The 17,310-nt window shown below is 35.8% G+C and overlaps 1 protein-coding gene across 1 annotated transcript in view; it reads left to right on the forward strand.

Annotated features, from left to right (window-relative positions):
• The window catches only part of KNDC1 (kinase non-catalytic C-lobe domain (KIND) containing 1), a 66,337-nt gene extending 54,922 nt beyond the window's left edge, over positions 1 to 11,415 (forward strand). The window contains exons 18-30 of the mRNA XM_010564901.1: positions 2,302 to 2,395; positions 2,509 to 2,606; positions 3,355 to 3,566; positions 4,908 to 5,021; positions 5,429 to 5,576; positions 5,839 to 6,018; positions 7,134 to 7,349; positions 7,667 to 7,749; positions 9,023 to 9,173; positions 9,629 to 9,751; positions 9,854 to 9,913; positions 10,558 to 10,715; positions 10,989 to 11,415. Coding sequence (XP_010563203.1) covers positions 2,302 to 2,395; positions 2,509 to 2,606; positions 3,355 to 3,566; positions 4,908 to 5,021; positions 5,429 to 5,576; positions 5,839 to 6,018; positions 7,134 to 7,349; positions 7,667 to 7,749; positions 9,023 to 9,173; positions 9,629 to 9,751; positions 9,854 to 9,913; positions 10,558 to 10,715; positions 10,989 to 11,220 — 1,869 coding nt within the window. The 3' untranslated portion in view covers positions 11,221 to 11,415. The remainder of the gene's footprint in view (positions 1 to 2,301; positions 2,396 to 2,508; positions 2,607 to 3,354; positions 3,567 to 4,907; positions 5,022 to 5,428; positions 5,577 to 5,838; positions 6,019 to 7,133; positions 7,350 to 7,666; positions 7,750 to 9,022; positions 9,174 to 9,628; positions 9,752 to 9,853; positions 9,914 to 10,557; positions 10,716 to 10,988) is intronic.
• The last annotated feature ends 5,895 nt before the right edge of the window (positions 11,416 to 17,310 follow it).

Raw genomic sequence — 17,310 nt, forward strand, 5'->3', positions numbered from 1 at the left:
TAGGATTCAAAAAAATGGTAATATGTACTCTTATGTTTAGAAGGAATGTGAAATATTTATGGATCAAGGTGACACTTTCAAATGTCATAAAAATAATTAATGCTTCACTGCGTAGGTGCTTATCAGAAAGTTCATTGCCATTCTTAAGGTCAGCAAATGTTAATCTGCATTTAGAAAAGTTAGTCCTTAGGTAAGCAAGTATATGTCTCCTGCCTCACATCACCTCTAATCCAGGATTTTGCACCCTCATACAGAGTGCATCCAGGCAAACCAAACCAAGTCCTTGCAGCAGAGCAAGAAGGGAAGGCAGCTACCAGGGCTGCCATTTCTCCAGGGGGATGTCCAAGTCTGCCCTCACAATGAGAAGAGGTTTTTTTCTGTAGTCTGATAAACTGGCTTCAGTTCTCTTGCAGCCCCAAGCCGTCACCCTTAGCCTTTGCCCTTTTCCTCTTTGCCTGCACTAGGTTTCAGTTATGCCCAGATCTTATAAGCTACTTGTAGGAGTCTCCACCAAACTTGAGTGCACCCAAGCTGTGACTAGGATGTTTCTAGCAAAGGTTTTGCATATTCTGGCCACAGTTTCCCCTTTTCTGTTCCTTTTTTCCTTTCCCTTCTGCCAGTATTCTACATCCTGTGGTGGAGCCACCCTTCAGCATGTGAAAAACTTATGCTTCAAGGACAGATTGGAATTTGCAATTTTCCCAAATAAGCAAAGTCACTCTATCATTACTTTGTTCCCTAGACTAAGGGTTGTTCTACAGAAAAGTGTCCTGACAAATTAAATGTACTTCAGAGGGAGTAGAACAATTGAATGTATAGCTTCATCAGAAACATTTATATTCTAGACCTATCTAAAATGGAAGATGTTGTGGCATAGACTGGGAATTTGCTACTGACTTCATTGCTACTCACCTGAAGTTATTTAGGGGACAAACCACTTCTGTCCATCAGATTCCAAAAGTCAAAAAATGGCCACTCTTTCTGATTCCCTTTCTGTGTTCGTAGTCTCTTACTCAAGTTGGTTTCACTTTAATTGATAAAACAAAACCAAACCTTTAAGTAAAAGCAAGCAGTTTCCAGTTCAGAATCTGGATAATAGCTTTTCTATGCTTTCACTGTTCTCTATGTGATGCCTATGTAGCGGTAAATCTTTTAAAAATCCACAGGGCTCTTGTGACTCTTGCTGCTAATGAACTGTGTTGTTAAACCTTTTGAGCTTTTCTGAAAAACAGTGACAGGTTTTTCTCAAACTCAAATTAATTTCTAGTAAGTCCATCCCATTAAAGCTAACCTATTTACCAATCTGTTGTTTGATATGTTAGCTCTGAGCTATGTGTTTTCTGATCATTCTGCTTGTGGGAGTTCTGTCTGCTGCATTCAGTGAACTTACTCCATTTAAAATGCTGTTTCATGTAACTGGGTCACTGGTAGTTAGCTTAGGACCCAAGTGCAAAAGCCACCACTTTTATAAAACACAACACACATCGTGTTTGTTGTTTCATAATAAATCAGAAGCTGAACCCAAAGTGGATGGCCCATTTTCATTGGTTGGTAAAATAATGAAACCTTTGATATGCAAACAATTATAAATGTTTACATTAAATTTGATATCATTGTGAGAAGCCAATATACTTTCATTTCTATCCTTTGCTTAAGTTATATAATTCTGTAGAAATTTAGTTTATTTTTTCAATTATGTAAAATGCATAAATATAAAATATGTTAAGCTGAACTTCAAAACTGGTATGTCCTTTATTTATAGAGCAGCTCTCCTGTCTGCCTTCTGACCTGGTTGTATAATATAATTTAATTATACTTGTTTGGAAACCATTGCTTTCAGTCAAACATTCAGTTCTTGCTGCAAATACAGGTCAGCTGCTTAACAGAGCATTTCTGGGGTCTGCATTGATTTCAGAACCCATCACTTCCAATTCTGGATGACTTCTGAGTGTAACTTTTAAAAACACTGTTGAAAACAACCAGATAAGTGCAATTATAACTAAAGGCACTTTTATATAAACAGATTCAGAAAAACTTCAATGTGTCTCATCATACACATACCAGCTCCAGTTCTTAAGTTGTAGAACTGGGCATAACTAATGCTTTTCTGGGGACAGGTGATGCCTGCTGTAACTTGGCTGTAAGCACAGGCGCGAAAGGTATTTTTTCATGGTTAATATCATACTCTTGTCTGTTTGGATGTTCTTTTTTTATACAAAATAATTATCTTCTAAAACTTCAGTTTCCTACTAGAACCTTGCATTTACCATTCTGATCAGAATCCTTTTTCTCTTTAAATAGGAACTAGAACAATTGCTAATGATGGAGACAAAAAATTACAGAAAGACCATAAAGTTTTACCAGAAATTATTGCAGAAAGAAAGAAGAAGCAAAGGTAATATTACAGTAACTTGCCAGTAATGAAATGGATGCATAATACTTTTAAGGATTTTTTTTCTGTAAATCAGAATCACTGATGTTCTTATGCTGTCTGTTTTAAACGTAAAGGTCCTGAAACTAAATCTATGTTGCCCAAATTGAGAGGACAGCTAGAGGAGATGAAATCAAAAGTGCAGTTTCTTGAACTGGTGAAAAAATACATGCAGGCAAGTCAGACTTTATTTTGCTTGTGTTTCATAGAATAGAATCATAGAATGGTTTGGGTTGGAAGGCACCTTAAAGATCATCTAGTTCTAACCCCCCTGCCAGGGGCAGGGACCCCTTCCACTAGACCAGGTTGCTCAAAGCCCCATCCTACCTGGCCTTGAACACTTCCACAAATGGGGCATCCACAACCTCTCTGGGCAACCTGTTCCAGTGCCTCACCACCCTTACAGTAAAGAAATTTTTCCTAATATCTAATCTAAATCTATCCTCTTTCAGTTTAAAACCATTTCCCCTCATCCTATCACTACAGTCCCTGTTAAAGAGTCCCTCCCCTTCTTTCCTGTGGGCCCCCTTTATGTACTGGAAGGCCGCTATAAGGTCTCCCCGGAGCCTTCTCTTCTCCAGGCTGAACAACCTCAACCCTCTCAGCCTGTCCTCACAGGGGAGGTGCTCCAGCCCCCGATCATCTTCATGGCCCTTTCATTTGTAATTTCATTACTGCATCAGTGTAGTTGGCTGCTCAAGTCACTATATGAAAAGTGAAAAGTTTTGTGTCAAAGTGCCAAATTAAGTAGGATCTAAAAGAATTATTAAAATAAAGGTAATTGCTACCAGTATTGTTTAAAAAGGCAAAAAGCAGTTGTATGGATACAATTTGGCTTTAAATAGAGTTGACTGCATTTTGTGTGGATTTTCCTCTTTATTTTCCTATGTTTTATTTTTTCACGGCTTTGCATCTTTAAGCAGATTATGTATGTAGAGCAGTGGGGTGTGGAATCCTCTGTGCTGCCTACAGTCATTCACAATGGGAGACCTGACACCGTGGATGTGGCATCTATGGATGAGCCGTCATTGCTTCTTTACTATAACACAGAGAAACACCAATGTAGTAATCAAAATGGAATAAGAGTTCTGCAGGCTGGTACACCACTTGGGTTAATGGCTTATTTATATTCTAGGTATAGTATATTCTGCACATCCTTAATTGGGAGTGGGTTGAGGCATAGTTGCTAATTCAGGAAAAAATAGAGTCCATGATAAATCCTAGTTACTCAATATTGCATAAATTCTTCTCTCTTATATCAAGTTTAATGTTATTTCTATGAACACTTATATACAGAAATGGGCATGGAAATGGCAAAAGACAGTCTGATAAGAAATAAGCCAAACTGCTAAGTTTGGATTTGATTAAAACTTGAAGCATTTGATAATAAATCAAAACCTAATAACTTTAAACTTTTTTATCCTTTACATATTCGAGTTTTTGCTCTGATAGTTGCCATGGAATCGAGGCTTTATGTTACTGCCAGCAGTATAACAATTCTTCAGGACATATAATTTGATAATTCTTATTAATAGGGTCTGGATATGAAAACATGTAGGTTCTGTTTTAAAGATTATTGCCCCAGTTCTTGGGACTGATCCAGATGCAGGCTTATCTCAGGGCTTAAATGGGGACAATGATGTCCTTTAACCTTTAGCTAGGGTGAGGGCAGTGTTGTTTTAAGGTACCTTAGCCATAATAGTATGAAGGATGGAAACTGCCTGAGAGACTCCATCAGACTTGTGCCACTGTAGAGGAAGCAACTTCCTCGCAGCTACTGCTCCCAGCTCATCCTGACTCTGAGACCCAGTTACTTATCCTAAGTGCTGCTTTTCCTGGTAGTCAATATTTTGCACAAAGTGAACAAATTGTTTTGGAATCAGAGCTTCCATAGTCATCAAGCCCAAATTTTCATAGTTAGCCATAAGCCAGCAGGGAGATGTGGCAATAAACCTGTGTTAAGACTTTGAGTGTGTGTGTGTATATATAAAAAAATAAACCACACTCATTTTTAATGTGTGTATAATAAGTATATTCTGTTGTTAAAGCAACTACTGCTCTAATTAGAGGTACAGGAAATATTTTCTTGCTTGAAGTATCTACTTTTTATGCTGCTGTTATAATAAAAATCTTTTAAAACAACATAAAGTGAGATGATAGAAAAACAAAAATTAAATATGTTCTTCCATTCTGTTTAGAATTTAACTTTTGATAATAATAGAAATGGCAGAGTGGTTCTTCACAAAATTGCAAGTAGAGAAACTTTTTTTAAAACAAATTATGTTTTCAGTGTTGGCAATCACAATATTTGATGTGTGAAAATAAAACAAAAAGGAATCAAAGTTTTATGTAGAGCTTGAGAATTTAAAATCCCTTTTAATTCTTGATATTTTGAGGATTATTTTGCTGTTGCTGTACTCTGATGCAAGAAGAAATTGTGTTCTTACTTGTCTGAAGTTTTTCTTGTGCTTTACAGAAATGCATTTTTAGAAGGTTATGTACAGCAGTTTCTCTACACATTTCGCTATTTCTGCACACAAGAAGAATTTCTGCAGTTTCTTCTTGATAGAATCAGCAGCACTTTATCCAGGTACAGTAATTTCCTGTGAAAAATATTATAGAAGCACAGTTGACTTTTCCCCCAATGGCAAATAGCTGTTTCTGAAAAGAACTACTTAATTAAATTGAATTTTTATGTTTGTTTTTGTAAGACTCTCTTGACAAGTGAGAGTGAAACTAGAGCAAGTGATGTATTTGACAATGTGCTTACTTCTTTTTTCTTCTGAATCTGAGTCTTTTGCCGGTTGTTCAGTGATAGGTTGTAAGTACAACCACAGCTTTGTTTCCACATAGCCATGGATTCTAGAGACATGAAACGTAAGAATTTAAGATAGTACAGTCAATACCAAGTAATACTTCTGTTTTTTTCAACATTTATTTTTAAATTGGAATTGGATGTCAATTTTGGTGAAATAAGTGCCTTTTTCTTCTCACCAGTGCAAGCCTGGATCCTTCCACATCACTTACCAAAATATGTAACCGCAGTTTCTACATCCTGCAGGCTTGGATTGAAGACTGCTACAGTGTAGACTTTGCAACAAATTCTGATCTTTTGTATACCCTAAAAGAATTTATTTCTTCCAAGGTAAGTCAGAATTTCAGTAGAAGCTTTAAGGAAAAAAAAAAAAAAAATTCAATTGAAGTCAGTTATGGTATATATAAGATTATTACAAAAACCTGTCCTAATTTCAATTAAAGCAAAGTAAAAGAAAAATAATGTATCTTTGACAGCTATGTTCAATATGTCTGGTTTTGGACAGACAAGAATCTTACAACTATATTGTGTCTTGCTTATAATTTATGGGAAATTGAGTTCAATATTCTGTTAACCTGTTTTGCATTTACAGGTTGCTCCATTAAATGGCTATGGTGAGCGCTTGTTGTTATTGCTTGAGGATGTTTCTGCCAGGAAAAGTGGCAGTGCTCATCAGTACTCCAGCATGGACGGATGTGAAGAGGAGGGCGAGGAAGACAGAAAAACATTACATTCTCTATGTAAAAAGCTCTCAGAAGATGTTTCTAGAAAGGCATGTCTTTTCTTCAGACTGCAGTATATGGAGCACATGTCCATATATTACTTTCTGACAAAAACTAGAGTATCCAGCTTAGGGTCTACACCCTGATTTAGTAAAATTTATGTACCTGCATTTTAAATTTTCTTTTAAAAATATCTAAGGCCTAAACAGTTATATAACTGTGGAAGTAAGCTTAAGCCTTAATTGCACCCTGTCAGCTGTTTCAGTAATAATAGATCAGATAATCAAAATTTTGAGAGGAGTTGAACTCTTCATCCTTGCTACTAGCACATGACTCATAGTTACTAGGAAACATTAATACTTTTTATTAGGCATATATCTTTGTAAGTCTATAAATATAGGAAAACAACAGTAGGGGGTAAGGGGTTTCCTGCTAGAACTTCAAAGCTTGTAGCAAAAAACTTGTCTGAACTTTTGTCTGTATTTACTGGTTCATATAGTGTGCTGGTGAAAAGTAACCCCAGAAGCTGGAGCATACTGTAGGCTTTTCCTGAAAAAAGATCTCTCTACAGAGTGACCAAAGTGGCATGTGGAAGTCAAATGTATCAATAATGCGCAAGCTGAATTTAGAATCAGCCTCTTGATAAAGGTGCAGAATTCCATAGAGTATAATGGGGATTCAACCGATAAAGGGCAAGCAGAACAGACAAACATGGACCTCTTCTATTGTCGCTGCATCATAATGATACTGGAAGGTAGAAGAAGGGAAAAGAATGGAAAAACAAATATTTCTTTGGAAAGGGTTGTTTGATTCTAAGCAAAAATTGTACAAGAAATAGCAAGAGATAGAGAGATGTAAACCATAAAATATAAAACTTCAGAATATAAACTATTTTATGGCAGCAAGCTTGAATACACAGAAGTTTTGATTGTTGGTTGAGATCTGGTAACCTCAGGCTCAGACCCATCAACCATATGTATTATATTAGCTTAAAATAGCAGTGTTGAATAAACCAATTAGTGTCCAGGCTAACCTTGAAGATTAGCTGAAGAGTTTTGCATCCACAAAGGTGTTTCTCTAACAAAACATACCAGAAAGTTAAATCAAGAGGAGACATATTGTTTGCTTTAGAGAAGTTGTAGCTTTACATATTTTTTTTCTACAGAACTTTAACTGGAAACTTTGCAAAGGTATGGAACCAATTGCACAACATCAGAGAGAGCGACTGTACACAATTTCATCAGTTTTGCCAAAGCCATGCTATAACAGTTTTACAGAAGAATTCCCAGTCTCCTTTGCTAAAGCAGATGAAGTGGGACCATATCTCTTAATAGAATACAGTGTGCAACAGCTTTGTTGTCAGCTGACGTTACTGCAACAGGTACAAAGGACTAAGTTAACTTGGAAGTACAAATAATATCTTCTTACTTCATACTCAGCCTCCTTTCTCTACCATTTCCCAACTCTGTTTCAATCTTATTTCATACCATTTCATAAGACTTTGAATTAAAATAATCTGTTTTTCTCTTGAAATCTCTACAGTAAAATTTAGAATGGCTAATTCTATTCTTAGGCTGTGATCCCTCTGATAAATTTGCTGAAGGTGGGGCAGGGAGGGGAAACCTCTGTCATTTTTATCCCCAAGCACTTTAGAACTGCTAGATCTAACAACAGATATATCTTGCTCTTTTTGTTTAGGAAGTATTTCATAAATGTCATCCAGTACACTTTCTAAATTCGAGAGCACTTGGTGTTAAAGATAAATGTGTTGCTGTCCAGAAGTAAGTTGGTTATTTTAACTGTCCTTCCATTCTGTTGATGCACAGTGACTTACTATGTTACACCTTTAATACATCCAGGAAGAGAGAAACGTTTTAAATACTTTATATCTTTTCAACAGACTAGCTAGTCTGTTTACATAAATTTTTGAATTTCAGGAGATTTTATACATATGTATGTATATGTACTTATGCGTATACGTGTAGGTCACATTTGCAAGGTGATTTCTTTGAAATCTAAAGTGGGTCAGGCCAAAATATTTCTGAAGATTTGTGTTAGGGGGGCTGCTTCAGAGGTTTTATTTTTGTTGGAAAAAATTGTAATGGTTTCTGAAACAGGTTACTTGATAATGCCTGTGCGTGTGTATATAAAATCTCAATGACCATTACAGAATCACAGAATAGATGAGGTTGGAAAAGACCTCTCAAGATCGTGTAGTCCAACCCCCCTGCCTCGAGCAAGGTCAGCTAGAGCAGGTTGCCTGGGATCACGTGCAGTTGGATTCTGAATGTGGATGGAGAGTCCACAGCCTCTCTGTGCAATATTAATTTTGTCCTGTTAGGCAGATGAAGTATCAGTATTCACAGATGTCTAAAAATTTCCCTATAGTTATTAGAGTGGTTACCAACCTATTTAAATTACTTGCTCAATGGTAATTAATGGTTTTATCCAGCCACATAGACCTAATTATATTCACTTACGGTCTACTTTTTACATACTCAGTGGTTTGAGCTAGCTTGTACTTAGTACTTGTTAATTGCCCTACCTGTAGTAGACTTTTCTGTCTAAGGATAGGGAATGAATGCCTAAAGCAGCTCATCTTTTACAGACTGTTAAATAGCAGAGGCTAAATCAGCTGGTTTATACTGATTTGGGGTACAGGCATGGGACACAAACCATGTGGTGCCACTAGGTATCAGGCTTGATTTCTTACATGGCTGCAGTTTTAAAGAGTTTGGATTATTTTGGCTCTTATTTTGTGTCAGACTGGATGGTTTGTTTTATTCAGTAACAAGTGGTGAAGGTGTCTTTATGTACAGAAATGTGTACTGCGTATGCCTATCTTGTAATGACATATAATTATCTTGTAATTATAAGGAAGAAAAAGTAACATAGCTTACTATGTACTTTGTAAAAGATTATAAAATCAAGACTGCAAGCACTGCAAAATTATTTTAAATGGTTAGAAGTTGGCATATTCACAATCAAGATTTTCTTTGAAAATCGAAAGTCAGCATGAATTATTTTTGCTTTTTTCTTCCATTCTCTCCATAGAGCTGTTTCCACTGAGGCAGTTTCACTTAAAGTCTGTAATCTGTTTCTGTCAAAGTGCATACAAGACCAGTACCTTCTACAATTATTAAGAAATGCAGACAGTATCAGCACCTGGGTTGCTGCTGAAATTGTAACATGTCACACATCTAAGGTTCGTCATTGTTTTATTGTATTATTAATTATGAAACAGTTTTTTATTTGTTATTGTATATGAGTTGCTATGTAGCAAAGCTGCAAGAAATATTCTGAAATACACCTGTGAGTGGGCAGTTAACAATTTGGTTTGTTGTCACAAGGAGGGTCTTGGATGTTTTGTAGTAGCAGGTGTCAAAACCTAATAGAATGTAAGAAATGGGTTGCCTGAGGAGAATAGATGTCAGACTTTAACAAGGACACCTCAGTGACAGAAAAGAGAAAACTTTGTGTTGGAGGAAAATGTTACTACACTCAACAATTTTGATAACAAATACAAAAAGAAAATGCATCTCTCTTTCTTCCTTTTCATTTAATTTTATTATGTAGATAGAGTATATGTATTTAGTATACAGTATATATATTATAATATATAAAATTTATATATATAGTATATCTTAATTTTTTTTTCAGCTGCAGGTGAGCTTGTTATCCAAATTTCTTCTTATCGCAAAATGCTGCTATGAACAAAGAAATTTTGCTACCGCAATGCAAATCCTAGCAGGCTTGGAAAATCTTATTGTACGACAGTTACCAGTAAGTCTGGGACTCTGTTCTGTAACTATTTTGCTTAACATAATCTTGTTCCAATATGGACATTAATGTGAAAAACAAAAATATATTTTGTTTTATTGTAAGGCCTGGAAAATTTTACCTGCAAAAGTAGCTGAAATAATGGAGGAACTCAAGGCTGTTGAGGTATAGTATAAAGTCTTTAATGTAAAAATACTTCTTTGGGGTTGGATAAGATGCAAGATCTGCTTAAACGGGTGCCTCTGCAAGATGAAAGCCATAATTATTACTTTGTATTATGAAGGAGATTTTCATTTGATTTAAAACTGTTGACTCTTAATCTGAGAGTTTAAATTAATTTTCATCTCAATATTTCTCCAAAATGTATCCTGTGTGACTAAAAATCAAGAAAGAAATTTCAAAGCAAGCTAGGACATTAGATACACTTTTTCTGATAATTTCTGCAGGAGCATTGTGGCTGCAATCTGTTTTGAAAAATCTTAAATGTTTATTTTATCACAGGCATTCTCTTACTGATATATCCAATTTTGAATCATAGAGTGAAGTTCTAAAATGTAATTTTGGCTGTGATTTAGAACAATTTAAAAATTGTGTATGAAGTATCTTTTTATTAAAACTGCTTTCTTTATTTCTGTACTTTAAAATGTTTGCCACCAGATTAATTCATAGTGTTGTGTTCAACTTCAATGCCAAAAGTTAAAATTCACAACAAATAAATACATAGTGCTAAACACATGAAGTGGAGAACTTCTTGTAAAACCTGCCCTGATACTTAATGTGAGATTTATCTGTGTGCGTTTTTAAACTAGGTGTTTTTAAAAAGTGACAGCCTGTGCTTGATGGAAGGAGAAAGATTCAAAACACTTCCAACAATTCCATCAGCCCATGTTTTGGCTATGCACGTCCAACAACTTGAAACTGGAGGATTCACAATGACAAATGGAGCTCACAAGTGGACAAAACTTAGGTAATTATTTTAATTATGTAGGTATGTCACCTAACTTTTTAAAATATAATATTGTCTAATGGCGTAATGAGAGCTAATGCAACATTTCAGTTAGCACTTTAAATAGTTTCAGTCATTCTGACATCTAACTAAAGGGACAGTTACTATAGAAGAGAATGCTCGATGCCTTTGAATTTCCTTTAAAGGCTGAGGGTTTGGGGTTTGTTGGGGTTTGGGGTGTTTTTTAATCAGCAGCAAAACAAACTAATCTTTTTTACCATGTTCTCTTTCAAGAAATATTGCAAAAGTTGTGAGCCAAGTTCATGCATTTCAAGAGAATCCTTATACATATACACCAGATTTCAAGCTGCAGTCTTACCTCAGGCAAAGAATAACTCATTTTAAAGATGCAGACATTTCTGCCTTGGCAGCTGACAACTGTGCCAACTTCCATCAGATACCAGCAGAAAAACATTCTCGAAAAATTCAAGACGCACTGCGCAGAATGAAGGCAACCTTTCAGTAATTATTTACATTTCATCTGTTCTAGTCCAAGTGTAGGTCGTAAAACTGGGTTAAGCTGACATTATCTCCTGGACCAATTCCCAAGCAAATACTTAGGTGAAGTGACTTAAAATAATATCTCAAGTTGAAATGATGTATTTCTTAACATGGAATTATGAAATGCTGACTAATGAAATTTGAATCCCTGGCAACTGGATGACAGATCAAAAGAGTAAAAATAAAGATAAAAGTAAAGAGAGAGTATAGATGAAAAGGATGATTAATTTTGTCACTGTTCTTTAGCATAAAAAAATAATTAGCCCACAAACAAATATCTAAAAAATACTGTGGAAATAAGTTAAAATTACAGCTTCTGTTACAAAGTTGGCCTAGGAGAGGTCAAAGTATAGTTCATTAAATGTTGAATATATTTTTTATATAAACATAGGACACTTGTATCCTGTCACACTGTGCATATAATTCAGGGACACAGATCCTCTACTATCCTTTGACTGTTGGTGTGTCTTGCTTTTATGCTGTGTATTATGAAAACTATAATTGACTTAAATAATTGGCCGTCTTTTTCTTCAAGCATACTAAGGAAGGAGAGGAATGCCATGCTGCAATTTTTTTGTTTGTTTGTTTTAAAGTCATTGAACTAACTGTTTCCAAATGAAAGTAAGATCTGAATCTAAACATTACCACTTTGTTGCTCTGCTTCTGCCACAAGGCCTTGTGAAAACAGTAAATGTGAAACTGCTTTTTTTTTTTTTCTGTATTTGGCACAATAATCACTTTGCCAATTTGTGTACATATGTATGTGTGCGCATTTGATTATGGCTTCTGCTCCTGAGGTTGCTTTTGTAGCTTGCAGTGCCCCAGCAGCAGTAAATAGAAGATAACTGTGTGAAATTTGGATCTGCAAATTGTAAAATGTTGGTGCTAATCTATTTATAGAGCTTATACTTACAAGAACTTCTAGATGGCAATGAAATGTGATGCTATCGCTAGGAAGTTTGTTGAGCTACCCAGGTTTATGCAAAGCCAAAATGTTAAGGCTACAAATTAGTTACACATACAAGTATTTCTACCAGAGGGAACAACAGTACTATTGGAAGAGAAGTGGGGAAAGGCAAGAAACAGCTAAAATGAGCCCTGTCCTGAAAGTGATTTGCTAGAACTGTGTTTAAAAAAAATGAAAACCAAAATGTTTCGAGAGATGTGAAGAGTGGATATGAACTAACTGTCTTGGCATGTTTTGGTGGTGGAGGAAGATAATGACATAAGAAATGGGAATGTGCATATCTTTAGTATTTTGCAAATTGTACTATTGTATTTGACAGAAATGCATGTGCACATGTTAAATTCCAGATTTTTCAATGTTTAAGAGGAAAGCTTCTCCTTTTCTCTTGTCAATAATGGCAATATATACATCACAGGCCACCTGCTTCTCATCTTTCTCAGTCAAATACAAGGTATGTCCCTACTTTCCATTAAATACCTCAGTTACATTTTCATACTAATATATTAATACCAGACTAACTTTTGTGCTCTTACTGATTTAAAAACTGGATAACTCAGTACTCAGCAGAGTTTTCTTGCATTTGTTCTACTATTAAGATGATTTATTTTGTTATTTACCATATGTAGGTTTAACATGTCATTAATTGTAGTATTCTCACCCTTAAGGAAGTAAAAGGTGTTGCTTTTCTCTAAAAATTGACGAATGTGAAAACATTTAGTCTTTACCTCCTGTATTTATATAATACAGTGATTTAAGAATGTTAATGATAACCTTATCTTCAGGCATACATTTCACATATTTGATCTATATGCATTTATTTTAAAGAGTTGTTTTTATTAGTAGTTATTTGGTTTTTTCTCAATTAAAAAATTACCATTCACTTAAAGCCACGCCTTGCCTTTGAAAGACAATAAAATTTAAAGTAGCATAAGCTTTACAAATGTAAGGAACTCCACAAAACTTGCTAATCACATGATCTTAATAAATTCATTTTATATAGTTGCCAGTCAGCCCGTTGAAATTGCTTTTGTGGATTTATTTATCATTTATATTTTGCACTTATTATAATTAGCTATATATTTCTTACAGCTTTATCAGGATTTAAAGCAACTACTACATCTAGAAAATATTATGTATATTCTATGACAATAACTGGTGCTATACAAAAATTTAAAAATAGTATCATATCTTCTGTAAAATGCTTCAGTCTATCAGACATTATATTGCTATAAATGCATAGTTATGGTACTACATTGGGGTCTTTTCATCAATCAGATTTTGTATTTAGACAAGATTTTGTATTTAGACACCACCCCACAACAACAAAAAGTGTAAATATCTATTGGGGAAAAAAAAAAACCAAACCTACCACTCTTTTACAGGGAAACTGGTTTGCTTTTGTCCATGAACACTGATGTATGCACATCTTACGTGACACAGATTTTGGAATACAGTTATGTCTAGCATATAACTGTACGGCGTATTTATGACTAACAAGCAGGAAGGGTTAGGCTAAAGTTTTCTCTTTGTGGGGAATGGCCTTTTACAAGAAAACACAGGACAAAACATGTCAAAGAAGCAAGTTCAGTTGTATCTAGTTGGCAAAAAATTACTGGCATCAGTAACTGTATTGCATATAACTGAGGGACTATGCAGTCTGGCCCCATGTTTCCATTCCAATACCGAATTAGAATGTTTGGAAAAAAGTGGAGTTTGTTGTTTAAGCCAGAATTGCCACCAGCTGTCCTAGTTTTTCATTTTTCCATGCTTCCCTCATCTTGTTTTTATGTTGTTTGTTTTTCAAACAGTGACCCATGGAGCTTCTGAAATGAAGTCTGCTCCTTGGGAGCCTTTCCAGTTGCTCTGTGCATTGGTGCTCTTTCTGTGTCCCTTCACCCGTGTCTGTCCCCAGGATCCCTGGGGTTTTCAGGCCTCCTGCTAGAGAGCTGGGAACTGTGTCCTAGTTACACTAGCTGCATTTGAAAGCAGGTTTCCAGCTCCAACACCTCCAGAAGCGTGCCAGGAAACAGGGATGAATTCAGCTGGATCCTATGAACTATTCCGTAGAAGAGCCCAAACCAAGAAGCTGGAAAATATTTCATGAATCAATGCCGATTCATGATTCTGACAAATTTCTTTCCTTAGAAATTTTTCAACCATTTCTAAACTTTGCTTTTATGGTTTTCTACATTCTTCCTTTATGTACTGTATCTGTTTCATAAGCATTGCTGAGACTCATAACTTCTGTGAGTACTGTATGCGATTTGCAAAGGATTAAAATTTTAGGAAATCTGTTTCTAAATAACAAATTAATAAACTACAGTTTGAAAGGAGGGAAGCTAACAATTTTTCAGTGTTAAACCTATGGTTGGTTGTTTCGATCCTTCATATTACGATGAGGGAAAGAGTGCAGATAAATTATTTTTCTCCCTCATACTTGCTTAAATACAATCCAAAGCATATCCACATTTAAATTACGTATCCGCAATTTAAATTTCTTGCAGCAAAAAAATTTGAAGGACCTTTTTATGTGGCTGTTTATAATCTAGCAGTGAGTGACGACAACCCCTGTAGACTAGAAACTTTGATTTGCAGAATCTTCTTCCCTCCCTTTGCGGGGAGAAGCTCTTTAGTTTCTTCTGTTGCAATGTTTGAAGAAGGCTCTTAGCTATTACATGAACATTCTTTGTGAGCAACCTGAAAGTATGCCAGGAGAGCTTCAGCCTGGCATTATTTCAGTGTGCTTCCTGTTCAGCAGTACTTCAGTGTCTCACATGCAAGTGGAATTGGCCGTTGCCAAATTACATCAGGCCATTGTGGTAATCTAGTCTAGGATCTGGTCTTTGCATCGTTTTGTTTGTTCATATTTGGTCTGATGTAAATGATGCTTTTGTAAGTTGCCTAAAAGGCAGGAGTTGGATATCTGTCTTGTAAATCTGTCCTGTGTCTTAGCTGTAAGATTATTTTATTTCTTGGATCCTTCATTCTCATACTAGGGTTGGTCTTCTTGTTCTGATGTTGCCATTATGTAGGCAAATACATACTGGTTTTAGATACTAAAATAGATACTGTGTTTTAAACTGGTAGAACTCAATTGTCATAATGAAATTAAGAGCTTTGAGTACTGGACAATTTGAATTGCTGTTATCAAAGAAACCTAACTTGGAAAGCTTGACTGGGTGCAGGTCAGCCTGAGCATCAGACTGAGTTAAAATCTGCAAATAGATGCTTATTTGTGATCATATCTCATAAAGCTCATAAACAGTAACAGTAGTAAATTATTCCGTTAAGTAACAGATACACAATAAGGCTTTTTGCAAACAAGCTAGGGAAACAGATCTAGAAAAAAACTGCTAGATGGCAGATCCACCTTTGTTTGGATAACCACAGAGTGGTGCAACAGATGACTCCTGAGATAAGTATTTTGTAACTTTTCTCCATGAAGGTAAACTGCAGGACAAAGATGGGATACATCTGTTAAAGACCATTGTTGGGAATACAAAATCCCCCAAATTAGTTTATTTAAATAAAAGATAATTGACCAAAAGACTGAAACCTAGAGAAAGATGTAGGGAACTGCAATAGGTCACCAAATACATAAGATGAGATAGCTGGCAAATTACTGAGTATCTTAGGCTGCATCTACAATTGCAAGGAAAATGTATTTTGAAGTGCCACCAATAGTCCCTCATTTTTTATTTGTACAGACCAAGGGACATATTGCAGTGCACTGTGCTTCACTTCTCTACCGATACCACCTGCTTATCCCTCTGATGGTAGCCAGGACGTGCTTTCGTCTGAGCCTGGCATGGGGACAGTTTAGATGTAGCTTTAGGTGTCTAAGCTAGTGCTGGGAGCATGAGGACTAAGGGGAAAAGGCTAAACCTGTAGTACACAAAATGTTGTTACAGAGTGTTGGAGGGAACAACCATTTGGAAGGAAGGAAAGACAAAGGGAAAGAATACTAAAATCTATGTCAAAAATGTATATAGTTGTTTTAGGATCTAAACACAGGCCTACATAGTTTTTTCTGGGTTTAAAGGGGCTAGGTGCCATAGTATGGGGTCTGTAACTGATCATCAGCCAGAGAGTGTGGAGACTTCATTTGTACAAACAGGCTGCTATTTAAGATTTTACTGTGATTAGTAGAGATAAACTAGTTGAAAATTTGAAGGTGGAAAGCAATCAAGATGAAAGTTACCATGAGACAACAGAGTTCATGATTCAGAGGAAAGAAAGGGATGAAAGAAGCAGAATAACAGGAGTGGGCTTCAAAAAAATCAAACTTCAGTAAACTCAAGGAATTGGTACATGAGGTCCTGAGGAAGGAATTCTAAGGCAAAGAAAAGTTCAGGAGAGCCGAGAGTTTCTAGAACAGGCTGTATTTTTTAAGTATAACAACAGTCTATCCTCAGGCAAAGGAAAGAAAACTAATAGAGCAGTGTGGCTGCATTAGGGGCTCATCAATGACCTGAAAAAAATCAAAAAATAATACTGAAAAAAGTAGGAACAAGAAGGCTGCATTGGCAAGAACAAATAGAACAGCACAGCAGGTTAGGAACAAAACTGGACAGACAAAATGCTATTGCCAGCAAGGGAAAAGCAAAACAATAAAAATTGATTCCTAAATAATTTTCTATTATACAATAAGAGTTCTGTGCTTACCAGGAGAGGTGAACAGGTATGATTTGGTGCAAAAGCCTGAAGTGCTTGCTATTTTACTTCCTACCCTCTAAACAATGCATATCATGATCAAAGTGAAACAGGAGTGCAGGTCAGAATGGGAGACTATCAAGCTAATTTGATGTATTAGAACATTAAATTCTGATTACATATGTTCTGTAATAATAAGGAGCAAAACTGTAAAATAATCTTGGAATGATTATATTTTTGATGGAGGAAGAATGAGTGAGTTCCCAGAAAATAATACTACTTATTAGAAGTGGGCAAGAGCACAGGAATGAGTGGAAAGGCAAGGTAAAAAGAATGACTTGGGGAATCAGCCAGACGAACTTTGATACCAGAAGAGTTACTGAAAAAGCTGTCTAAAAATCTGCAAACATAGAGACTAACTTAAAAGGCTGACAT

Source organism: Haliaeetus leucocephalus, unplaced genomic scaffold (assembly GCF_000737465.1).
Source record: "Haliaeetus leucocephalus isolate CR32 unplaced genomic scaffold, Haliaeetus_leucocephalus-4.0 Scaffold184, whole genome shotgun sequence".
NCBI classification, from domain to species: Eukaryota; Metazoa; Chordata; class Aves; order Accipitriformes; family Accipitridae; genus Haliaeetus; species Haliaeetus leucocephalus.